This window comes from Patiria miniata, unplaced genomic scaffold (assembly GCF_015706575.1).
Source record: "Patiria miniata isolate m_02_andy unplaced genomic scaffold, ASM1570657v1 HiC_scaffold_22, whole genome shotgun sequence".
NCBI classification, from domain to species: Eukaryota; Metazoa; Echinodermata; class Asteroidea; order Valvatida; family Asterinidae; genus Patiria; species Patiria miniata.
Window position 1 is genome coordinate 15206655 of NW_024037061.1, and position 26185 is coordinate 15232839.

The 26185-nt window shown below is 39.2% G+C and overlaps 2 protein-coding genes across 2 annotated transcripts in view; both read left to right on the plus strand.

Moving 5' to 3' along the window:
* Positions 1–9574, plus strand: part of LOC119730394 (serine/threonine-protein kinase unc-51-like) — a 33092-nt gene extending 23518 nt beyond the window's left edge. Inside the window, exons 19-25 of the mRNA XM_038203266.1 lie at positions 233–437; positions 1378–1568; positions 2738–2904; positions 4228–4346; positions 5251–5444; positions 7237–7327; positions 7841–9574. Coding sequence (XP_038059194.1) covers positions 233–437; positions 1378–1568; positions 2738–2904; positions 4228–4346; positions 5251–5444; positions 7237–7327; positions 7841–7920 — 1047 coding nt within the window. The 3' untranslated portion in view covers positions 7921–9574. The remainder of the gene's footprint in view (positions 1–232; positions 438–1377; positions 1569–2737; positions 2905–4227; positions 4347–5250; positions 5445–7236; positions 7328–7840) is intronic.
* Positions 9575–21632: 12058 nt separating this feature from the next.
* Positions 21633–26185, plus strand: part of LOC119730113 (tRNA (uracil-5-)-methyltransferase homolog A-like) — a 46420-nt gene continuing 41867 nt past the window's right edge. The window contains exon 1 of the mRNA XM_038202895.1: positions 21633–21786. Coding sequence (XP_038058823.1) covers positions 21633–21786 — 154 coding nt within the window. The remainder of the gene's footprint in view (positions 21787–26185) is intronic.

A 26185-nucleotide genomic window follows, 5' to 3' on the forward strand; every position in this document is an offset into this window, starting at 1 on the left:
TTGACTGGTCAGGTGTTCTCCAAAGAACTCCAAGCTTGATCTTGACCTTAATCAATGTTTCTGTAAAACTGTGATCACAAATACCTAGGGCTGTTGTTGCATGTAAATGTAGAAAATAGGGCTAATGTAGAAATCCATACATGGGGAGGGTAGCTGGAGAGTTGAGCTATTGTCAGTTTTGACTTCAAAATTGACTTCAGATTAACAAATTGCTCTTTTTCCCCCCATCCAGCCTCTCAGCGCCCCCTTCGCCAGACCCCAGCGCACCAAGACCTTTTCTGGTGCCATCGCTGGCTACGATGGGGAGGACTGTTCCCCTAGGGAGACGGCCCTCTTCCCCCGCAGTGCTAGCTCCAGCAGGCTGGACCAGTACTCACTCAAGGCTGCCTTTGAGAGCCTGGGCAAATCCCCCGCGGGGAGCATCGAGGGACTTGCAGGTACAATACCAGCTTCATTTCAATGCAGAGTTAACCAGTTTGCGTCGGAGGCCGTGTTAACACGCACTGGCTGTTTTTTACACAGGCACGGCTGACGTGTTAAAACTTCAAGCATGCCTCGCCTCGCCTCTGGGTGACGTCTAAACACGCTAGTCCCTCGTGCCTTTTGTACAAACTCAAAGTTTGTGAAGTCTGTGGAAATGGACCGTGTGTTCATCTTGATTTGGCCGCTGTGCACAGCCTATTGATCCACAATTTATTCTCCGTTGCACACCCCGGCTTGTTGAAAAATATGAGGTTTCGGCAAAAAAATATCGTACAAATACTGTTGTGATGACTCTTGCAAATCAGTATTTGTGGCGTTTGGCTGTATGTCAGAAGTTGGCTGCTGTGTTTGCCTTTTTCGAAAATCAAACCTTTTGGCAAAATAATGCCGGTGAGAACTGGTAAATATGTGAGGCATTCTGGCAAAATGAGACAAACACTGGACAGGGGTTGAAATGAGGATTTGAAAGTAGCAGGAAAGAGAATAAGATTCTACTTATAATACTGTTTGCTGCTTGAAGTTCGCATTTATCGACATGTCCACCCCAAAAAAATAGTAAGAAAAAGGCCTTTAAAGTTTTCAAGTTTTGTTGTCTTGAAAGTAAAAGATGCCAATTTGTTTTCCCTAAAAACACTTTAACTCCACGATTACAATACTAAATACTATTTCTTTAAAATATGTATAGTAGATGTATCAAAGATTTATAACAATTCATCTGAAAATCAAGTTAGGTTTTGCCCTTCACCGATGTTTAAACACTGTATACTCAGTGTGTTACCTCCCGAGTGAAAGTTGGAAAGGGCAAAACCTAATTTGATTTATATCACCCCGACGCAAAATTCCATCTCATAATAATCTGAAAATCGAAAAAAATTGTTTTGCTTTTGGTTTCAGCTGCGCTTGCCACCAGCCCGCCCACCAGTGCCAAGTTCTACATCGGCAGCACGTCGCGTCGCAACTCAGCCCTGATGTCGGAGGGCTCCCCCAACAGTCAGAGTTCCATCACCTACGCGGCGTCACCGCCCAACATGATGGGACCCATCATGTTTGTTGCCCCTGAACTGCCAGAAGAAACACTCCTAGAGGTGGGTTCTGTTAACAGAATCGTACAAAAGCAAATTTCAAATCTTCAGTTTCAATGTGACATTCACCGCCACCCAAACGAATTTGTATGCTAGCTTAATGACCTAGCATATTTTCCTGGGGCAGTATAATGTCTTGTGTCTGCACTTGTTAACAAAAAAATGAACTCTTACGGCATTTTGAGGAGTTTAAAAAGAAGTAATTTACTAGCTGCTTAGTTTAGTGTAGCCACTGATTTGACAATGTGTTTGCTTGTATTAGTTTTGGTCTACAGCAGCCATTTTCCTCTTTTTGTTTCATTCTCAAAAATGAAAACAGTTCCAATGACTTGTAAAGCTTCAAATTCCTTGTAAAGTTTCAAATTCCTTCAAAAGCTTCAAATTCCTTCTTTTTTTTTTTTTTTTTTTTTTTTTTTTTGCTACCCAGATTATGTTTGTTTAATAGTTTTTGCACATTTCAAATTCCAACTGTCTCATTTTGTTAAAGCTATAGTCCATCATTTGTAACTAGTGCATTTTGTTCGTTTGAAGCAACAAAAGTGTTCAATATCTAATGAAGGATACTGAACAACTTACTTGATGAAGTTTCAGCTCAGCTTCATATTCCAAGAAAAACGGCATTCTAGGATCTCAATTTCAAATCAAAAGTTGCTAAATCATGTTTCGAATTGTTTTGAATTGCAGCTTTACGCGATGTCGCGCACTGATCCGACGAATTATAGCAACCGCGCGCGCCTGTGCGTCGTTCCAATGCTTGTACGCGCTGCGCCGAATAACAAAACGAATTACTAAATTAAATTTTCCTACGGTGCTTCTTAAGATGCACCGTTGGAAATGCCTTCTTTCGTTGATTTCTTCAAAATGAGAGCTTGCCAGAAAGAATAATTTCACAGGGAGTTTAGTCCCCTTACCATCTTTCAACCAGTATGTTTTTCAACAATAATTACGCCAGTTACTTTTTTGGATAGCTGCAAATGATGGACTAGGGCTTTAAGTCATAATATTAAATATAAACAAGAAATACATCTCACCATAAAACAATATGCATTATCTCCCAAAAAAATGGGCACTCAGAAACAAATTCTGCTGTTGTTCCTCCAGTTTTGTGTGTACCTTTTTTCAAAACTTTTGTTTTTTATGTTATACTCTTTTTTATTTTGTGCGTTGACCAGCCTGAGCATAACGAAACAGTGGAACGCCTTACCACCATCCTGCACATAGTAGACGCCATCATTGAGGTGGCCCAGCAGCGCAGCGACCCGTTGGCTGAGTCTATCTATGGTGGGGACATTGACATTGGTACGGGGGAGCAGGTGTGCTTCGTCAGCGAAGGCTACAGGTATGAACAAAATAAATATATATATAACTTAAAGGGAAAATACAACATTTGCAAACATCAACAATAAAACTACCAAATCATTTTGAAATACCTTGCTGGACTGTTAGTGAATGACAGTGTAAAGCATCCTGTAAAATCATGGCACCTGGTATACTGTCATTTTCAACAAAAGTGGTATTTTTGTATCAATTTCCAACGCTGATCGGCCGATCAGCGTTGGAGACAACTGGCTTTTTTTTTCAAATACTGGCCCCAATTGACCATCGCACTTGTTTGCAATCGATTACAAACCTATGAACGGGAACAAGCCAGCTAGACTGGTTCCCTGACCTTACAATTCCCCAATGTATGTAAACTGCTCTGTTCTTCTTATATGGAGTCAGGGTTTTTATAGCAAAAAAAGTCAGTGTAACTATATTTGCTATATATTTCCAACCCCCCAATTCCATCCATTTCTGAAAATTACAGCAAAAGCAAATGATGTATATTCCCTTTAAAGCTGTGCATGACGGATAACATTAAATAGACAAAATTGAAGGTAAGTGGAAAGAAATCTCTTCTTGGAGGAAGTGTGGTTCTGGAAAGAACCGGTCGGTGAGTGTAGAACTCGACGTTTCGGACAGTGTGCTCTGTCCGTCGTCACCCTCACCCTCCAGAGGACAGACAGAGCACACTGTCCGAGTGGTCCAGTTCCACACTCAACCAATCGGTTCTTTTCAGAACCGCACTTCTTCCGAGAAGAGATTACTTTCCACATGGTGTTACCCGCAGTCTTTGTCTATTTAACAAACTGAATCGTAATTTCTTTTTCCTGTTAGGGCATCCTTTCTAATTCTTTGGTTCTCATTTCTGACCCGCACTATTTTGGGCTCCCGACCCAAGAAAAAAAAAGGGTTATTACTTCCGACTGTCTGGAACCCCAACTCCCAAAGTGTTTAGTTCGTGGCTTACCATCTATCATTGGACTGTATCGTTGAGGCTTATATTACCCTGGTCAAATGATTGTTTTGTTTTCATTTTCATCATTAAGAAACACCATGGAACTAGCCTTGCCAGTTGTTATATTTTTGTTGGCATGGTTTCCTCTGTAATTGTTAATGCAAATTCTGAATTACTATTGGTGTAGTGTACTGTGATGGCATCAGTACTGTGACATCATCGAGAGGAAATAGGATTTGTTTTCAGTTAAATATTTTTGCTGAAATGAGTTTTTACATGTATGTAGTAAATATTTACATTTACTTTGCCTGTTGGTATCGCTCATGATTTAACAGAGGGCGCCCTGATTGGAACACATTGTTTTTACCCTTGTTACACTGACAGGAGGGCAGAGCAGGTGGTGTTGTATGCCCGAGGGTTGGAGCTTCTGTCTGCCGCCCTGGAAATGGCTAAAACGGAAATCCTGGCCCAGAGACTGAAACCCTCAAATGCAGTACGCAATGGTGAGTGGATTGATAGATTATTAGACATTAAACCATTGCTATGACGTCGCACTATTGTTAAAAGTGTGGATTCGGAACTACGAATCTGTTACGCTGGTCACAAAGTGTGGATTTAGAACAAAGAATCTTTAGTAAAGTGTGGATTCGGAATTACGAATCCACACTTTGAACACGTCAGACAATTGTTCTCTATAATGAGCATTAATAGGACCGTATGCTTGAAAATTTCCTTCTGAAATTACCAATGCATCTTCCCTGTCAGATTTTCTGCCGTCACTGCAAAACCTACTTCGAGTCAGAAAGAAATCATCGTCTGAACTATCAATTTGTCAACGGAAGGAGCCGGGACAAATGTTGCAACCTGACGCCACTTTTTTTTCTCCATATATCATCTCAATGAAGGGCATTCATTGCAAAAATGATGATAGACATGAATCTGGGACTGAGAAATATTTCCAATTTTGTTGAAATTTATTTGAAATACTTTAAAAAAAATCTTGACTCTAGACTTTGTACACAATCGCGGAAGTGGCGTCAGGTTGCAACATTTATCCAAAGTCTTTTCATCTCCACTCACTGTTAATGCCAATACTTCTTTTGACGCAATGGTTTAAGTCGAAGAATACACTCGCAAGTGTGGATTCTTAATTTAGGAATTCACTCGGCACTTCGCGCCTCGTGAATTCTTAAATTACGAATCCACACTTTCTTGTGTATTCTCCTTAACTGACATGTCATAATGTCAATATTACTGCTGTCGTGTGTGATACGCCGTTTTTGGCAAGAAAGGGTGCACCTGAACAAGAAAGGGTGCATTTTGACTACTTTTGACACCCTTGGATGGGACACAGTTTAAAAAACAAACAAAAAGTTAGTACTATTAAAACATTGTCCTTTGCCCCAGTTGTCACGGCGCTGAATGACCGGTACCACCAATGCCTCGGCCGGTGCCGCAGCCTGTACGACAGGAACATGAGCCGGGCTCGGGACGTGGAGAGAGACCGGTCCCTGATCACCGCCGACAAACTCATGTACAACTACGCAGTGGAGCTGTGTCAGAGTACCGGGCTGGACGAGTTGTTTGGCAACCCGCAGGAGGTAATTGATGTAATGATAATCGTCTAAAGCCCGGTTTGTACTTCATGCGAAAGTTAAGCGTAATTCGTGACATCAAACAATACGTTTGAAGCGTGTCCACCATTATTGGCGCACTTGCTTTCGCATGAAGTATGAACCGTGCTTAACTGTGATTGTGATGCCACTGTCTCTAGATCATAGAGTGATATTAAATTGCTATAGAACTTAAAGATGGTATATACGTGTGGTTTTTTTTCGAAATTTCGATTTTCTTTTCCGAATTAAATATAAAGGAATATAATGACCTGCAACAAATAAATTTGCTTGTTTATTTTTGCAAGCCTTTAGGCCAAAAAAAAATGTTTCTGGTATGCGCGCGCATCGCCGTAGCCATGCGCATTGACAAAATGAAAAAGTTTTTTGTTCAATGAAAGATGATGTCTCAAAACCGCCAAACTCACTGGTTTGACTGGAATCCTGCTGCTGCACAATTTTAATGTGTTTTTGGATGGGGTTATGATCGAGAATAAACTTTATGTGGCCTCTCTGGACTCCCATATATTTGCACTAAGTTTAGTCGGGCACCATTTGCAGTCATCAGCCGACATTTGAGGCAAAACAAATCAGGTAAAAAAAACCAGAAAAGCCGCGTCGCCGCACCACTTTTTGGGCAAGCTCCATACCAGGCACCGGAGACTTTTTTTTTGGGCCTTATACAGATCTCAAAAGTGGTTTTAAATGGCTCGCTCCAGTTCAGAATTAGGAGCGTCCCGCTCTTAATTCAAAAGTATACATTATTTAATTGATTACTTGTCGTGGGCTGATTTGTTTGTGGTGTGTCTCATTGGAAAGATTATCAATTCAATTTGAGAAACTATTTTTCCACACCCAAAAAGCATGTATACATCAACTTTAACTCGCCACATACAAAGTAACCTGCTGGATGCATCCATGTTTGTGCACAAACCTTTGGAAAGCTCCAAATTTGGTACGGCTGTCGAACAGCTTTTGCCATTCTTATTTGAAACTGTCATGTGTAAGCGAAGCCGATTACCCCTGCTTCAATTTTCAAACCTTGTCTTAAATTACTGTTCACATCTCTTACAGACTTTCATGTCAATTTGGGCGATTCACAATGCAGTGCGCCACCAAGAGTTTGCCACGCAGAGTCCATTTTTCAAGTTTACAATCGACAAAACACAGCCCATTTGAATGAATGTCAGTAGACAACTTCAGCTAATTCGTTAAAGATCGGGGCATAGCGTTCTGCCGCCTTACAAACAACACCATCTTGATAAAATGAAAGGAAAAGAGCAAACGTACACTGGAATCATACACTTACGAAACTACTGACCAGACAATTTCAAATGTGTGCGCTGCGAATTTGTCGACCATCTCCCACAATGCACTAGTAAAAATGAACTCTCCGTGGCAAACTCTTGGCGGCGCACTACATTGTGAAACGTCCAAATTCTTTCGTCATAGAGGTTAACATTGTGGCTTTTCAAATGCCAAGTAAATAAACTGGAACATTCTGCTTCATCTTATGAGTAAGATTTGGTTGCGGTACCCGCTGCTATATCAGATTCCAACCAGCCAGCTGCTCCTGTCTGCACTAGTAAGCAGGAGGTCGTGGGTTCGATTCCCGCCTCAAGTAGTTTGTGAATTTTTCTCACAATCACTCAGGTCAACACTGAGTATGCAGTGTTTATATAAAAAATACATGTACATCAGTGAAGGTCAAAACCCTGACGCAAAAAAATCTTGTGAATAACTTTCTGTTTGTTGTTTCTGTTTTCGTTTTCCCCTGCAGTGTGCAAGTCGTTACCACACTGCCCAGTGGCTACTGCATGGGCTGTGCCTCCAGGCGACATCAGACAATGATAGGGAACTACTTTTGAAATGTAAGTTGGTAGACTCTTACAATTATATTCTTCAAAAGTTATCCTTAAAATCTTGATATTAGGCCAAAAAAAATAAAAAATTCGGTCTCTGGTCAGACCAAAGTAAGTGACGCAGCTACGCGGCTTTTTTTTTTTTTTCTTCAAGCTTGGATTGTACAGACAAGGTGGGTACTATTTTGCTTTTTTGGTGTCCTCATGTACATTGGTGTCCTCCATAATTTGCCTTGGTGCTTTCGATCATTTGCCTTGGTGCAATTTCCCATTCCTTGGTGCTCTTTGGTAAAAAAAAAAATGAGGAGGTGCGGAAATAGAGGGCGCTGTTGGAGCTACCGCGGAACATTTTGGGGAAAAAAAAGATCGACGCGCATGATTAAAATCGACGCGCGCGCTGACCAGAGACCGACTTATTTTTTTTTTTTGGCCTTACCTTAGATTTGGAATGTTGTTCTTTAGTTAACAGTTGATACTTTATAAATAATATTCATGCTTTTTTTTATTTATATCTTGCCACAGACAAACTGTTACTCGATCAAAGAATCCTACATCTGGAGAAGCAGCCCAGCCCTGCACTGGCCTCACTAGCCACATCATGAGGCAACCAAGAAGGGGGACAAGGGAACTTGGACGAAGAAAACTAGCAGTCCAGAAAACACCAATCCTAAACAAGATCCGGGATCAGACGGAGTGACTGTTCATCTGTTGCTTAATTGCTCCAGATGCTTTTATAAATTATCTTCGAGCTGCCGAGGAGAAGAACAACAAACGCCTAGCAAAGGTTACTTGCTTTAGCAAAAGTCAGCTTACTTTGTTACTTGCTTCAGCAAAAGTCAGCTTACTTGGTTACTTGCTTCAGGTTACTTGCTTAAGCAAAATTTGGTTTTAAGCGCCGAATTGTATTTTGCAGTTTTTGCTGGTTACCCAAGTTATGCTGAGCAAAAATCTGTTTTCATGTTGAGCAGATTTCTGTGCTTGTGGAAAACCAATGTGGAAGTAATGATCAAAACTGAAATTGGTGCTGTTTTTTTTTCCATCTGGCTAACGTGTTTATGTTATACATGTAGAGAGCTCAGCTGTGAGGGACGCGCCCTTTGCGCAGTGTGGTTCATGCGTATGCGCTTTGTCTAATGCGGGCAAGTTAAGCCACGATGGCCTTGGTGAAAGGCTAGCGTTGTCGGCAATGCTTATGAATGCCCCTCTCAGTGGTTTCCCGCCAACACTGCTTTTGGAACCGTTGAAGGGGTGTTTGTGCATGTAGTCCACACCAATAATACTTGTGCATTGGTTCGGGTTGACCAGGCCAAACTGACCCGAAACGTTATAGGTATAAACCGAGTTCCATCAACCAGATTTTGGTTTATTTCGGGGTTTTCCAAAATGGCTTAACCAACTCGAACATTGCATAACCGAAACAGACCCGATCCAACTGAAATGATGAGCAAACCGACCCAACCCGACCCGAAGTCGGTTTCGGGTCGGGTAGGTTTCGGTTTGAGGTCCGTTTTGCACAATATTAATATATGCCAATGCTGCTATGGACTTTAGTCTTGAGTCGGCCATATTGAATAGAAAGCAAGGTGAAGTCTTCATTTTTCTGAATTTGCGAGTAGAAATGAAAGCAATAAAATACCAGTTCGTTATGAATTAATACCAGTCTGCCCTGATGAATAATTAAAAATTTGTGATTAAACATACCCTAATGTTTTAAAAGCCACATTTAAAACAAAATTTAAAAAGGAAGGTATGTTTTCCTCCAAGTAGACAGGTTTACGTTGTACTTGTTTTCATCGTGGAATATTCATTTTGGCAGTTTCTTGAATTCAGTAGAGGTGCTTGATGACATTAACACAAATAATTATCTGATTAGAATAGTCAGTTACTTGAAACGAGCTTCCCAAAACAAATTGTGTGTACAAATATAGTTTGGTGTTGCCAAAAAAAAGTTTGTTACGGGTCGTAACAAACTCTAGACCATTAGATTCCAAACTACTAGTAATGTATCTTTTTGAGCTACTTTGCTAACACATAATACAGAAGAGGATTTGAACCTCCGATCTTTGAAGTAAGATTTGGATGTGTATCTCTGTGTAGATTAATTCTTGAATGATTGCACATTCCTAAGGAGGAGTGATGCCAACTCATTGGAGTTTGAACCTGTGTGACTGTTAAAGGTGCAGTCCATCATTTGTAATTTGTGCATTTTGTTCGTTTGAAGCAAGAAAGGTGCTCAAAATCTAAAGAAGGGTGCTGAGCAACTAACCTGATGAAGTTTTCAGCTCGGCTTCAGCTGTATATCTCGAGAAAAAAAACATTCTAGGATCTCGATTTCAAACTAAAAGCTGCTGAATCATGTTTTGAATTGGGCCTGAATTCAGCGTCCGAGACACGTTCTCACTGAGCCAATTGCAGCTACGTGATGTCACGCACTTGTCCGACAAATTAAAGCAACAGTGCGTGCGTGTGCATCGTGTCAACGCTTGCGCGCGCTTTGCCGAATAAGAAAACAAACTTCTAACAGAAATTTCCAACGGAAAGGCCTTCTTTCGTTGATTTCTTCAAAATGACAGCATGCCAGAAAGAATAATTTCACAGGAAGTTTAGTCCCCTTACTATCTTTCAACCAAGCATGTTTTTCAACACTAATTACGTCAGTAACTTTTTGGGTAGCTGCAAATGATGGACTGTAGCTTAAAGTCAGATGTCAAGCTAGAAGTTTTATTTTAAACAAGTCTGCTTGCCTAAAAGTGCTGATGGAGTTCGAGTGGATGAAGTGAATTGGTTTAAGGCATTATAGTTTGGTTGCATTGTGAATTTGATTTTCAGTGTGTGGGAGTGAAGCTATGAAGAGTGACTGAGAAGTAAAAATGTTTTGAACATAGAATGTGAGGAATATTTATTCGTTTTCCCCAATTAATTTGTATTATTCTCTTTGTTTCCCATTTTATTTGTGTAGGGGATGCATTAAAGTGTTTACATTTTTTTAAAATAAAGGATACTGCATGCTTGAACATTTTTGCCGATTTGTATTCCCTGTGTGTGAATTCTGAGATGTAGAGATGTTTTATTTCTACTTGCTGGAGCGGAATTGTAAAACAAAAAACGAAAACGACTGGTACTTTTGTTGGACATTCGTGAAGAACAGTATTTATAACTGGCATTTCTGTTTTTTATTTATTTGTTATTTTTTAGTTCTAAAGTTTTACTAATGTACCTCACACAGTTAGGTATCGAGATTGCGTCAGTCATACGACAATTACAGGGCGTATTTTTGCTACTAAAATTCAGTATTTTAGTATTTGACAGTTTTACCCTGCTGCAATGTGTTAGCGCCGTTGTTGATGTTTGCAGTTTCTGTGTTGAATGCCAAGTTTATGTCCTTTGGTTGACCGTGTAATTATAATGTGGATATAATTTATTTCTTGTACAATAGCCATTATTGTTTCACTGATAAACATATTTGCCATGGCTTTGTTTTCATGTATATTATGTCCGTATTTGTTTGTTTGAAGATTAAATTATTGTCAAAGTTTTGTGATTTTTTTTATTTCCCCAATTTTTTTATGAAGGGGATTTTTTTTTCCAATGTGGAAAAAATGAAGGGATTTTTAGGGCATTGTAATGTTATACATTTGTGTAATTGTTTAAAAACTGTGAATTTAAAAGTAAATTTTTGGATTGTTTCAATGTCCGCGTTTATTGTATAAAACTTAAAACATTTATGATCATGTTTGAATTATCAAATGTATTTACCATTGTTGGTAAACTGGAAGAAAATCTGCTCCAATGTTGCAACACAATTTTATCAATATGTAAAAGTAGCAATGTCTCCAAAATGTGATTTTTAAAAAGTTGTTTTTTTGTGTGTAAATAACTGAGAACGACCAAAAACTTGAAGATTGTAAATAGACGATGCAAGTGGGTAGGGTGTGGAACAAAAATAAAACATATAAACAAATAGAATTGGCCTTGTTATGTGTGTACATTGATTTCATTTGGCATTTTTCTGGATCATTATAAGGCATTTGATACAACAGATCACGATATTCTCATGAGTAAACTAAAAACAAATGGTGTCAGAGTCACTCGTGTTGATTGAAGATCATTACTTTAAAAATAGGGGGAAAAATTGTCAGTAAAGACCATTTACGAATCAATCCAGTAAGCACCGCCCAAGGTATTCTGACCAATCACAGCCGTGATTTATGTCCGACATTGCGTGCACAAAAGTCCGACATGCGTGCACGCGCGTATGATGCGTGCGGCAGGAAAATGCAGTGGGAGGGGCTTACTGGATCGGTCCATTCTAGGGCCCATCTTGCTTCTTACTGATATTTACGATATGTGTACTTCTACCCGACTTCTGACGTTCATCTTATTTGCAGATGATGTAGTGCCAACAATTGAAGCGAGGCTGTTAACTTCATCAAGAGATGACTAACTAAGAGATAACTAAGGTTTGCAGAAACAAGTTATCTTGAATTTAAAGAAAATACATACAGCTTCTACGAATCAAAGTGTGGATAAAAACATTCGGATTCGTTTCAACAGTACTCTCACTGAACAGGTTGATTCAATAGTTTTGGGTGTCATTATTAATAAGTTAATTACCTGGAGAAATCATTGTTAAGTTAACGTGGAGAAATAATTGTTGGAAAGTCCTCACAAGTTAATTTCTCGCAACCTTGGTTCCGTTATCGTTGTCTCGTCTCCAATATGTATACCTATGGGGAAACACGAAACCTACCTTGATAAATTGTTCATTATTTAGAACAAAATGCTTAAGATTAATTATCAGTTTTAGTTTTAAAGATCACTCCGATATACGTCAAATTCAACACATATCTTTATATGATCTCCATAAATATTATGTGTGCTGTAAAAAAAGTACATTTCCTTTTCAATATAAAATCTGGGGTTTTTTTGTAAGGAGCACTGCAACGGTGGATCCAGGAAGGGGGGGGGAGGACAAAGACGGTTGACTTCCATTAGGATTGTATTTGTTGCAAATAAAATCCTGTATTGTTACGGTCATAATAGCTTGATAATTGACGCTTTTTTTCTGAAATTAAATCTTTTGATGCCAAACATCATGACAAATGAGTGTACGAAAATTCATTTTAATGTAAGGTGTATTTCTTGAGTTGTTGGCCCAAAATCGGGTTAGGTGGTGGAGATCGAGATCACTATAATAGAGGGCGCGCCACATAAATAGTGGTCTTAACAACGCATCAACACGGATGCTGCACAAGTGAAGAAAAAGAACAACCTCGTTTCCGATGAACTACTCAAGAAATACAAAATAGATTAAATTGAAATTTCGTGCAATTAGTTTACACGATGTGTAGCATGAGTAGTTTGAATGGCGTGAGGAACCGTGGAGCTATAAATATAATATGATCGTAATAATCTAGTGTTTTAAACCTTAAAAAACCATTTTGACTTCCATTAGGATTGTATTTGTTGCAAATAAAATCCTGTATTGTTACGGTCATAATAGCTTGATTAATTGACTTTTTTTTTTCTGAAAAGAAATCTTTTGATGCCAAACATCATGACAAATGAGTGTACGAAAATTCATTTTAATGTAAGGTGTATTTCTTGAGTTGTTGGCCCGAAATCGGGTTAGGTGGTGGAGATCGAGACCACTATAATAGAGGGCGCGCCACATAAATAGTGGTCTCAACAACGCATCAACACGGATGCTGCACAAGTGAAGAAAAAGAACAACCTCGTTTCCGATGAACTACTCAAGAAATACAAAATGGATTAAATTGAAATTTCGTGCAATTAGTTTTCACGATGTGTAGCATGAGTAGTTTGAATGGCGTGAGGAACCGTGGAGCTATAAATATAATATGATCGTAACAATCTAGTGTTTTAAACCTTAAAAATCCATTTTGACTTCCATTAGGATTGTATTTGTTGCAAATAAAATCTTGTATTGTTACGGTCATAATAGCTTGATTAATTGACGTTTTTTTCTGAAATGAAATCTTTTGATGCCAAACATCATGACAAATGAATGTACGAAAATTCATTTTAATGTAAGGTGTATTTCTGGAGTTGTTGGCGCGAAATCGGGTTTGGTGGTGGAGATCGAGACCACTATAATAGAGGGCGCGCCACATAAATAGTGGTCTCAGGAAGGGGGGGGGGAGGACAAAGACGGTTGACTTCCATTAGGATTGTATTTGTTGCAAATAAAATCCTGTATTGTTACGGTCATAATAGCTTGATAATTGACGCTTTTTTCTGAAATTAAATCTTTTGATGCCAAACATCATGACAAATGAGTGTACGAAAATTCATTTTAATGTAAGGTGTATTTCTTGAGTTGTTGGCCCAAAATCGGGTTAGGTGGTGGAGATCGAGATCACTATAATAGAGGGCGCGCCACATAAATAGTGGTCTTAACAACGCATCAACACGGATGCTGCACAAGTGAAGAAAAAGAACAAACTCGTTTCCGATGAACTACTCAAGAAATACAAAATAGATTAAATTGAAATTTCGTGCAATTAGTTTTCACGATGTGTAGCATGAGTAGTTTGAATGGCGTTAGGAACCGTGGAGCTATAAATATAATATGATCGTAACAATCTAGTGTTTTAAACCTTAAAAAACCATTTTGACTTCCATTAGGATTGTATTTGTTGCAAATAAAATCCTGTATTGTTACGGTCATAATAGCTTGATTAATTGACTTTTTTTTTTCTGAAAAGAAATCTTTTGATGCCAAACATCATGACAAATGAGTGTACGAAAATTCATTTTAATGTAAGGTGTATTTCTTGAGTTGTTGGCCCGAAATCGGGTTAGGTGGTGGAGATCGAGACCACTATAATAGAGGGCGCGCCACATAAATAGTGGTCTTAACAACGCATCAACACGGATGCTGCACAAGTAAAGAAAAAGAACAACCTCGTTTCCGATGAACTACTCAAGAAATACAAAATGGATTAAATTGAAATTTCGTGCAATTAGTTTTCACGATGTGTAGCATGAGTAGTTTGAATGGCGTGAGGAACCGTGGAGCTATAAATATAATATGATCGTAACAATCTAGTGTTTTAAACCTTAAAAATCCATTTTGACTTCCATTAGGATTGTATTTGTTGCAAATAAAATCCTGTATTGTTACGGTCATAATAGCTTGATTAATTGACGTTTTTTTTCTGAAAAGAAATATTTTGATGTCAAACATCGTGACAAATGAGTGTACGAAAATTCATTTTAATATAACGTGTATTCAGTGGTGTAGCCAGGAATTTTTAAGTGTAGGTGGGGGGGGGGGGGTGGAAGGTAATTCTGTCCCCCGGTAAAACTGTCCGGGGGGACAGAATTACCTAGGTAAAAGTGTCTTAGTGTTTTAAACCTTAAAAATCCATGTTGACTTCCATTTGCAAATAAAATCCTGTATTGTTACGATCATAATAGCTTGATTAATTTATTGACGTCTTTTTTATGAAATGAAATCTTTTGATAACAAACATCATGACAAATGAGTCTACGAAAATTCCTTTTAATGTAAGGTGTATTTCTTGAGTTGTTGGCCCGAAATCGGGTTAGGTGGTGGAGATCGAGACCACTATAATAGAGGGCGCGCCACATAAATAGCTGTCTTAACTACGCATCAACACGGATGATGCACAAGTGAAGAAAAAGAACAACCTCGTTTCCGATGAACTACTCAAAATATAGAAAAATAGATTTAATTGAAATTTCGTGCAATTAGTTTTCACGATGTGTAGCATGAGTAGTTTGAATGGCGTTAGGAACCGTGGAGCTATAAATATAATATGATCGTAACAATCTAGTGTTTTAAACCTTAAAAATCCATGTTGACTTCCATTAGGATTGTATTTGTTGCAAATAAAATCCTGTATTTTTACGGTCATAATAGCTTGATTAATTGACATTTTTTATGAAATGAAATCTTTTGATGTCAAACATCGTGACAAATGAGTGTACGAAAATTCATTTTAATGTAAGGTGTATTTCTGGAGTTGTTGGCCCAAAATCGGGTTAGGTGGTGGAGATCGAGACCACTATAATAGAGGGCGCGCCACATAAATAGTGGTCTCAACAACGCATCAACACGGACGCTGCACAAGTGATGAAAAAGAACAACCTCGTTTCCGATGAACTACTCAAGAAATACAAAATGGATTAAATTGGAAATTTCGTGCAATTAGTTTTCACGATGTGTAGCATGAGTAGTTTGAATGGCGTTAGGAACCGTGGAGCTATAAATATAATATATGATCGTAACAATCAAGTGTTTTAAACCTTAAAAATCCATGTTGACTTCCATTAGGATTGTATTTGTTGCAAATAAAATCCTGTATTGTTACGGTCATAATAGCTTGATAATTTGACGTTTTTATTATGGAATGAAATCTTTTGATGTCAAACATCGTGACAAATGAGTGTACGAAAATTCATTTTAATATAACGTGTATTCAGTGGTGTAGCCAGGAATTTTTAAGTGTAGGTGGGGGGGGGGTGGAAGGTAATTCTGTCCCCCGGTAAAACTGTCCGGGGGGACAGAATTACCTAGGTAAAAGTGTCCTCCCCGGCCCGTTAATTCTTAGTCTGGTTCCCCGACCTGACAATTTCCCCCGACGTCTACACGTCTAAATTGTAGGTCAGGCAGCCTCCGTGACTAAAAATAAACATGACGACATTGACGGCCCTTTATCAAAGCTCGACTTCGTTTCCGACTTCGCTTCATCACATAAAGCTTTTAATGTTCCGATAATTTTTTTAAAAATAAATCACTTGCTTCATATATCATACAGTTATGATATACAGTTTAATACTTCTGTAAAAAAAATTGACTAATTTTAACCTGGAATCTTCAAAGTTGGACACCCAAATAGCACTGTAAGCAGGCGGAGCCGAATTGAGACCACGCCGCGTTTTGGAAAATGCCGGTAACGGTCGTCAAATTCAAACTCACGGTGCATGACGCAACAAAAAGTTCGCCCCTCGTATACGATCCGAGTGCAAAATCGTCGTTGAATTTCAAAATTTCTAAATAAAAGCAATGGATATTAATTATCAACTAGTTTTTCAAAGTTTTTAATAAGCAATTAGCAGTTAATAAAACCTATATTATACTCGGAAATACTCGGACACTATCCGATTGTCGACGAAATGAATTCGGCAAACTTCGGACAATTTCGGAAAAAGGAGGAATTCCTCCCGTTTTAGTCACGTGATGTAAATTGTAATACATTGTATAACCGGAGGCTACCTGACCTAAGATTCATCAGGAATAGTCGGAATCTTTTGGTCTGGGAACCAGACTAGTTAATTCTGTCCCCCTCTAGGTAACTTCCCCCAGGGTTTTTTGTCCCCCTCTTTTGAAACCCGGAAGGCCAGTTCTCTTTATTGTTTTTATGAATTCACTCTACAAGGTATACATTTTAGACTTTTAGTCTGCCCTTCATGAATATAAAAATATTTGATTTGGTCTAATAGATGATATGTGAACACAATGTTTCGATTTGGAGTGCGGTGAAATCTATCGCGATTCTACCGCGATAGGTCAATACAGCAGCGATGCATGGCGATGGCCCTCGTCTCATTGATACAACGCCTACTTGGATTGGTCTGTGTTGCCATCATAGCGCGTAACGACATTTCCCATTGGATGACAAATGAGTGTTCGAAAATTCATTTTAATGTAACGTGTATTTCTTGAGTTGTTGGCCCGAAATCGGGTTTGGTGGTGGAGATCGAGACCACTATAATAGAGGGCGCGCCACATAAATAGTGGTCTCAACAACGCATCAACACGGATGCTGCACAAGTGAAGAAAAAGAACATCCTCGTTTCCGATGAACTACTCAAGAAATACAAAATGGATTAAATTGAAATTTTGTGCAATTAGTTTTCACGATGTGAAGCATGAGTAATTTGAATGGCGTGAGGAACCGTGGAGCTATAAATATAATATGATCGTAACAATCTAGTGTTTTAAACCTTAAAAATCCATGTTGACTTCCATTAGGATTGTATTTGTTGCAAATAAAATCCTGTATTGTTACGGTCATAATAGCTTGATTATTTGACTTTTTTCTGAAAAGAAATCTTTTGATGCCAAACATCATGACAAATGAGTGAACGAAATTCATTTTAATGTAAGGTGTATTTCTTGAGTTGTTGGCCCAAAATCGGGTTAGGTGGTGGAGATCGAGATCACTATAATAGAGCGCGCGCCAGATAAATAGTGGTCTTAACGCATCAACACGGATGCTGCACAAGTGAAGAAAAAGAACAACCTCGTTTCCGATGAACTACTCAAGAAATACAAAATGGATTAAATTGAAATTTCGTGCAATTAGTTTTTACGATGTGTAGCATGAGTAGTTTGAATGGCGTGAGGAACCGTCGAGCTATAAATATAATATGATCGTAACAATCTAGTGTTTTAAACCTTAAAAATCCATGTTGACTTCCATTAGGATTGTATTTGTTGCAAATAAAATCCTGTATTGTTACGGTCATAATAGCTTGATTAATTGACGTTTTTTTTCTGAAATTAAATCTTTTGATGCCAAACATCATGACAAATGAGTATACGAAAATTCATTTTAACGTAAGGTGTATTTCTGGAGTTGTTGGCCCGAAATCGGGTTTGGTGGTGGAGATCGAGACCACTATAATAGAGGGCGCGCCACATAAATAGTGGTCTCAACAACGCATCAACACGGATGCTGCACAAGTGAAGAAAAAGAACAACCTCGTTTCCGATGAACTACTCAAAATATAGAAAAATAGATTTAATTGAAATTTCCTATTGGATGAATTTCCATTGTAGAGGGAGACGTTTATGTACACATGTGATAATCACTGCCACATACCTTGCAGCATGTACTGGCACGCGCGACACGCTGCTGCTCTCAGTATATATTGCATAGGGACACATTTACCGGGGGGGGGGGGGGGGGGGGGGACACACTTTCACCGTTGGGCGGGGGGGGGGGGCAATTTTATCAGGAGGGGGACAAATTTACCTAGGTAAAAGTGTCCCCCCGGACAAATTTACAGGGGGACAGAATTACCTGTCACACCGGCGTAGGCAATTTCGGACCGATTTACTGGTCTGCACCCTATAAAGTATAATGTCGTGATCGCCACATTATGTCCGTGGTGATCGCACAATTCACTAGATATAGATAGCATGGACTTTGCGTATGCGGCTTGGATAATGTTAAATACTATTTTTATGCACTTTTGGGAGATGCATACGGCACGTTTAAAAAGGATGCCGGTTAAATTATCATTTTCATGATAATGAAGCCGAAGCTGGAGGCCGAGGTTTCGAAAGAGCTTGCATGCCAATCGAACGCCGCATGAGGGCAGCATTCAACAACATAAACACGTGGTTCTTGTATCGCATAGTACATGATAATATGATGCATATGCAATGCTGGACTTCAAAAACCGTGTTTCTGTCCTTGCTCTATGGCTCAACAGACGACAGTGTCATTTTCTTACGTCAGTATCAGTCGATTTTTTTTAAATGGTAACATCAATTTGGTTGTTTTAATTAGCTTTTGGTGAAATCTGCATCATTTTATTTAGTGAAACCATGGAGGTAGAATGGTGAAACGTATGTGCATGCTGCAATAACAATGCCACGGCACTGCACTTATAGGCCTAGGGCCTATTTAAATATTTTTGGCTGTGGATATTTTGCCGGAGACGGCAAACCTTCAGTAAACGTTAGTTTGCCGGATATGCACTGAACATGCGCATGCAGTTACTGTTTTTTTTTTACTTAAACATTTTCCGGCGACAAATTTTAGTCTGGCTCCATGCCAATATTATCGTTGTAACCTCGTATTCACAAGATGGGATTCAGACCATTTTATAATTTCGGACTTTATTTTCCTTTAAAAAAAAATCATCCAGAGCCACAAATCTGAAAAAGAAAATGTAATACTCTGCAATAAAATGTTTGAGACATGTTAAAATAAAAGAAGAATATTCTTATTTATTTGGGGATGGAAAAAAAAACCTTATAAATATGGCGAGAACCAGGATTCGAACTCAGGACATCTCAGTCACTAGAGCAATTGCTTATCCACTGCACCGATTGTGCTACACAACTTTGGTGGGAATTTAATACATATTATAATTCAGCCCTATCTTAAAGAGTACAGTGCCCTCTGTTGATATGTATTGCCGCCGGCAAACCTTTAGTAAACGTTAGTTTGCTGGCGTTACCTCCGGCAAAATATCCACTACCAATATTTTTTAAGCATGGCCGGGCAGCATCTAATTAAGTAATTCGTGAAAAGTTGTGGAGATGCAAAGCTACTTAACTGGAATCCTTCTGATTCCAGAAATAATGCAAAGCCACGCCCTTTTTTTCAGAAAACAACAAAATCAGTTGGGAGGGGAACTTATACTTTATAATTTATAGTACATTATTATTAGGCTAGTGAGTCATATTTCACATCCAAATAAAGAAATTGGGACATTTGTATCAGGCTGGCTCCCACCTAGCCCCATAAATGTGGCCTATTTACTGGACTGCCTCCGTAAACATAGGCCACACGTCCACATGTACAAAAATCGTGTCGACTTTGCCAAATTTTGATTTTCACATTTAGGCTTAGTTTGTAGGATTTTTTTGCTTTAGAAGCATACTTACCCACTTAATAGGCTAGTCAGAAAGTGCTGCCTTTTTCAGATGTCTAATTTTTGTGAAATTTCATGTTGAAATTTTGATACGCAAATGTGTAAAAATGAATCTGGAAATTTCACGAAAAATATACATCTGAAAAAGGCAGCACTTTCTGATTAGCCTATAAAGAGGGTGAGTATGCTTCTAAAGCCAAAAAAACCTACAAACTAAGCCTTAATGTGAAAATCAAAATTTGGCAAAGTCGACACGATTTTTGTACATGTGGATGTGTGGCCTATGTTTACGGAGGCAGTCCAGTAAATAGGCCACATTTATGGGGCTAGCTCCCACCCCTTTCATTATCGTTTGAATGTCAAGCAGTGGAAACCTGTGCCCGCGTATCGTATTGGCATTGTTAATCCTTACGCATGCCGCATGCATTTATAATATGTGCAAAAACAGAGTCGCCTTAGGATTTGTGAGAAATTTGTCTGAAAAAATACAGTTTATTGGAGGAAATACACACTTTAAAAAAATATAGGCATATCTGAGATATAAAAAAAATCAGGGCGGCGTGAAAATCGGGCCAGGCGGTGATGAAAACTGAAAAATTAATTTTTACTGGCCTAATACTAATTTCAACTTGAAATTACCAATATATGCAACAATGTGTGAAAAGAAAAATGTTAGAAATGGAAAAGAAGAAGTGAAAGTATTTAGGCCTACTGTTTCCACTTATATTTGTGCACAAATTGCCCGGTTTGTTTACCCTAGAATAGCAAAAAGGTAGTCCCACTAACTGGGTTGCTAGAACTCTTTTTTTGACATTTGGAATGTTGGTCTGTAGTACTAGTTAGTGGGACTATCAGTTAGTGGGACTATCAAAAAGGGTACATTTTTTACCCTTTCTGATATTCTTGGGTACACAAACCGGGCAAGGGCCTGCTAACGTTAGATGTCTTGCGTTCAGAACTGTCAGTCATTTGATGGTCATGACCAGTGTCTATCCAGGCTTTCTTTTGGGGGGGAGGGTTAGGGCATAAACGGATTTTTTTTCAAAAGACTGCATCTGAATTGTTAGGCGGTTTGTTAATGTGGAGGGCACTCTGATATCACTCTGGGGATTCTTGGATTTAAAAAAAATGAACAAATTTGATTTGTTCGAGGGGGTAAGTTGCTTCCTGCCACCCCCTCCCCCTAGATATCTCACTGGTCATGGCTTCAAGTATGCAACTGCTTTAGGCCAAAAACAAAAAGTCTCCGGTTTCTGGTATGCGCGCGCATCGTCGTAGCCATGCGCGTCGGCAAAATGAATTTTTCAATGAAAGATGATGTCTCAAAACCGCCAAACTCACTGGTTTGACTGGAATCCTGCTGCTGCACAATTTAACGTGTTTTTAGATGGGGTTATGATCGAGAATAAGCTTTATGTGGCCTCTCTGGACTCCCATATTTTTGCACTAAGTTTAGTCGGGCACCATTTGCAGTCATCAGCCTACATTTTGAGGCAAATAAATCAGGTAAAAAAAAAAAAAAGCCGCGTCGCCGCACCACTTTTTGGACAAGCTCCATACCAGAAACCGGAGACTAATTTTTTTTGGCCTTATGTGCAATTTCTTTTGATTTCCAGCAAGTGTGTTTGTGGTCCAACGTGATAACACCAAAATGGATGAGAAGCAGGGAGCAACTTCTGATGATGTCCCAACTGGGGAGGTAACGTCAACCACAGTTAGGGAGGGTGATGTTGTCAAGATGCCAACAGATGTGGCCATCACTATGGATGCTATTCCCAATGAAGATAAGGAGGACAAATCCAAAGGTGATTTTGCATTCTTTTACTTGTTGAAGACGTTTGTTATTTTTCCCGGTCAGCTAAGTGTATAATCCCATTTATGTGATTTAGTCAAGTTTTGCTCATTGCAACATTTGATACTTTTGGCCAAATAAATTTGCTGCAAAACAGTTTCATTGTTTTCCTTTTTGTTTTAATTGGTGGATTGATGGTTCAGTTCGATATAAAAGGCATTTATACTCGAGCAGCTTTGTTGAACTGTCAAACTTGTTAATTTGTGATGAATGAACGCAAACTTAAGCCATTTATATCATTCATTCTTTGATTGATTACAAAGTCCATCAAAAAAACCCACTTCAAAACATTACAAGGCATTGATTAGTATCAGAATGACAGATGAACTCAAATACCAGCCTGATGAGAGTACATGCATCTCTATTATTTGTGTTTGTTTTAAACATAGGCCTACAAATGCAGCTTAAATAAACTGTAGAAACTGGTAATTTCTGGGAAACCATCCAGATTAAGATATGAAGCCTGGATAGGGACAGGGTGGAATTTTTTTTTTTTGAATTTGCTAATTCGTTCGCACGAATTGCTATTTCGTTTGCACAAATTCCTAATTCGTTCCCACGAATTGCTATTTTGTTCACACAAATTAATTCTTTGTTCCCACGAATTGCTATTTCGTTCACACGAATTAATAATTCGTTCACACGAATTGCTATTTCGTTCGCACGAATTGCTATTTCGTTCGCACGAATTGATAATTCGTTCGCACGAAATGCTGTTTCGTTCGCACGAATTGATAATTCGTTCGCACAAATTGCTAACTCGTTGCACGAATTGCTTTTTCGTTCCCACGAATTACTAATTCGTTCGCACGAATTGCTATTTCGTACACACGCATTGCTAATTTGTTCCCCTGAATTGCTATTTCGTTCTCACGAATTGCTAATTCGTTCGCTCGAATTGCTATATCATTCCCATGAATTACTTACTCGTTCGCACGAATTGCTATTTTGTTCGCACGAATTGCTATTTCGTTCTCACGAATTGCTATTTCGTTCGCACGAATTGCTATATCGTTCGCACGAATTACAAACTCGTTCGCACAAATTACAAACTCGTTCCCAAGAAATACTAACGCGTTCCCGGATCCACGAGTTATAGATGTATGGGGGACCCCTGTGCCTGTGCACCCCCTAGAACTAACTTTCGCCAATTTTTTGGGTGCCTTTTAGGGTCCTAAAACTCATTTTGGATGTTAACAGTAAAACAAATCCGATGAGAAGGAGATATCCAAGATGGCGGCCAATATGGCCGCCAAAGTTAGTTAAAATTGGGGGGAAAAAAGACATATATCAGCCAAGTAATGTGATAAAAGCATAAATAAAATGGTGTTTTAGACCCTATAATGCTTCAAATTCTAGATGGCGGCCAGGATGGGCGCAAATATGGTCTAAAAGGCACGTACCCCCAAAAAATAAGACCCTAAAAGCACCCAAAAAAGTTTGGGAAAATTAGTCCTGGGGGGTGCACGGGGGGGGGGGGGGGGGGGGGGGGGGGGGGGTCCCCATACATCAAACTCGTGGATCCGGGAACGCGTTAGTAATTCGTGGGAACGAGTTGGTACCGTAATTCGTGTGAGCGAATTAGGAATTCGTGCAAACGAATTAGGAATTCGTGGGAACGAAATAAGAATTCTTGGGAACGAAATAGCAATTCGTGCGAATGAGTTAGCAATTCGTGCGAACGAAATAGCAATTCGTGCGAACAAATTAGGAATTCAGGCAACGAAATTAGCAATTTGTGCAAACGAATTAGTAATTCGTGGGAACGAATTAAGAATTCGTGCGAACGAATTAGGAATTCGAGGAACGAAATACCAACTCGTGCGAACGAGTTGGCAATTTGTGCGAACGAAATAGGAATTCGTGGGAACGAATTAGGAATTCGTGGGAACGAATTAGGAATTCGTGGGAACGAAAAAGAAATTTGTGCGAACGAATTAGGAATTCGTGGAAACAAATTAGGAATTTGTGTGAACGAATTAGCAAATTCCAAAAAAATTTCCACCCTGTCCCTTCCCGGGCTTCATAAGATACATATGTACAACCTTGTCTGCTAACTTTACATAAACATTCATATTTTATAGCATTGATTTTACAATTACCCAAATTTGTAGTACCCTTGAGTCCATCTCAAGTTCATGGCTACATTACAGTGTATATTAGGCCCATCAACATTGATTTTTAGGGCCTCCCGCCTTGATTTTCGCTCCCTTCCCGATTTTTTTTATATTTTTTTCTTTTTTTCTGAAAGTGTGTTTTTCCTAAAAAAAAATGTATTTTCCAGACAAGTTTCTCACCAAATCTACAGGCTTAGTCGCACTGATTTGCATGCAAACATTGTGCACGACATACTGAGGTGTTATGGATGATATAACGCGCTAACGTGTTGAAGCTGTAGCTGTTCCTGACTAATATTAATAATGATATGACGTCTCCAGCATAACAAATCGAGCGACGTGTTGATGTATTTAATAACAACAAACAGCCATTCAATTATCCGCAAATGAATATATCTGACCATATCTGACCATATATCTGTCCCCTCAATTCACTTTGAATGTGAAGAAGTGGAATTTATACGATATGTAATATAAATTCCCCTCCCGACCAGTTTCTTTTTTCAATCTTGAGTGATGAAAACCTAAAAATCAATGTTGATTGGCCTTAAGACTATTGAACTTTTTAAGGCTAATTCTTATTCAAAATTTAAAATTTATCGATCTGTTTGTTATTGTGGACTGATTTTGTTGTGCAATGTCTCACTTGAAAACTCATCTTGTGCTTAATAAAACTCGAAAAATGAATTTAATTTATTTTCTTCTGTCATTGGAGTTGGTCTTTTATTCTGTTCATTTGATACTTATCACTATCTGACGCAACAGCACTTCACCTCAGAGATCTTCAAGATTGAAATCCAAAACCTCCCAAGACATTTTGAATTTGCGGTGAGTTTGCTCCCTAAACATCGGACCCTCGATAACCCATAATTGGTTGCAATCTGCTCTGGGCCTGCTCATTTTCTGATGTCATGGTGCGTACATGTATTGGCAATCTGCTAAAGTAAAGCACTTCAACTCCAGCATATAATGCTGTTTAATGTTTCTCGATGTCAAATCTACTGGGCATTCCAGTGAAGAAAATATACAAAAAAAGCCTTAAAAATGCTATACAGTTTGAGCACTACACAGCCAGTTCAAAAGCACACTGACTGTGCCCATGCATTATCCCCTTACTTGGATGGCTTGCACTCAGTTACCAGATAATTTTCCTCTTGACATCTTTCCAGCGATTGACTCCCTTCTGCATCTGGATGTGCATACTGCTGCCCTTGTACTGATGGCTTAGTACCAGTCAGCCCAGGACATTGTTCCTGAGTACTTGCAAGTGACTGCTGGCTCTCTGCTGGTTCTGGATGTACACACTGTTCCCCTTGCATGGATGGCTTGCAGTCAGTCAGACTAGAGCATTGTTCCTGATGAGAACTTGCAAGCGCTGGGGTCCCTGCTGGTTCCGCATGTACCTCAACGTGCACTTGAACATGCTGCTGACTGTGCATGGATGCCTTGCTGCTGCTTTGCCTGGAACATTGTTTTTGACAGCTTTCCAGTGACTGCTGACTCTCTGTGTGTTGCGCATGCCCTTGGCTTGGTGGCTTGCTGCTGCTTGGCACACACATGATCACATGAAGCTCAATGTGCTTCCCTGGCTGCGATGGTCGGCTGGGATTCCGTCTTGGGCAGCAACGACAGAACAGTTTGAGGAATGAGAAAGCCTCGACTACAGCTGCACGATAGTCAGCGTTTGTGGCACTGTAGACTAACGAATTGATTGAGCTATTTATAATTTGCAAAATTTCTGTGCATATAACCAGAATATTGACTATTTCTCCAAGTTCTAGAAGGGCAACATTCTGGGCAGGCAATGAATAAGTTCTTGCCACTATTGTAATAATTGCATTTGCAGTATGCAGTGAGTTCAAAGCAAAGAAAATAGCAGTATTGATGATAACCATACAGAGGACCTTGCCTGCTCGCTTGGGACGGTTTGGAAACAGGGCTGATTGCTTGCGTACTTTCACTACTACATAGACGTACAAAGCAAGAGTTGCTATTAAACAGGTAGTGTTGATAATGAAATAAATCCCAAAAAAGATGCCGTTGAAGACAGTCTCTGGTAAAAATATCAGAATCACAGCAACAATAATTGTTGGCACCCAGAGTCCTGCTGATATCTTTGCTGCTCGAGATTTGGAGGCTTTTTCTTTGAAGATCAGAGGATTGCGCACCGCAGAGAATCTCTCAGCTGCTATGGTAACCACAAGGAGATTAGAAACAGTAACAAGCATGTATTTG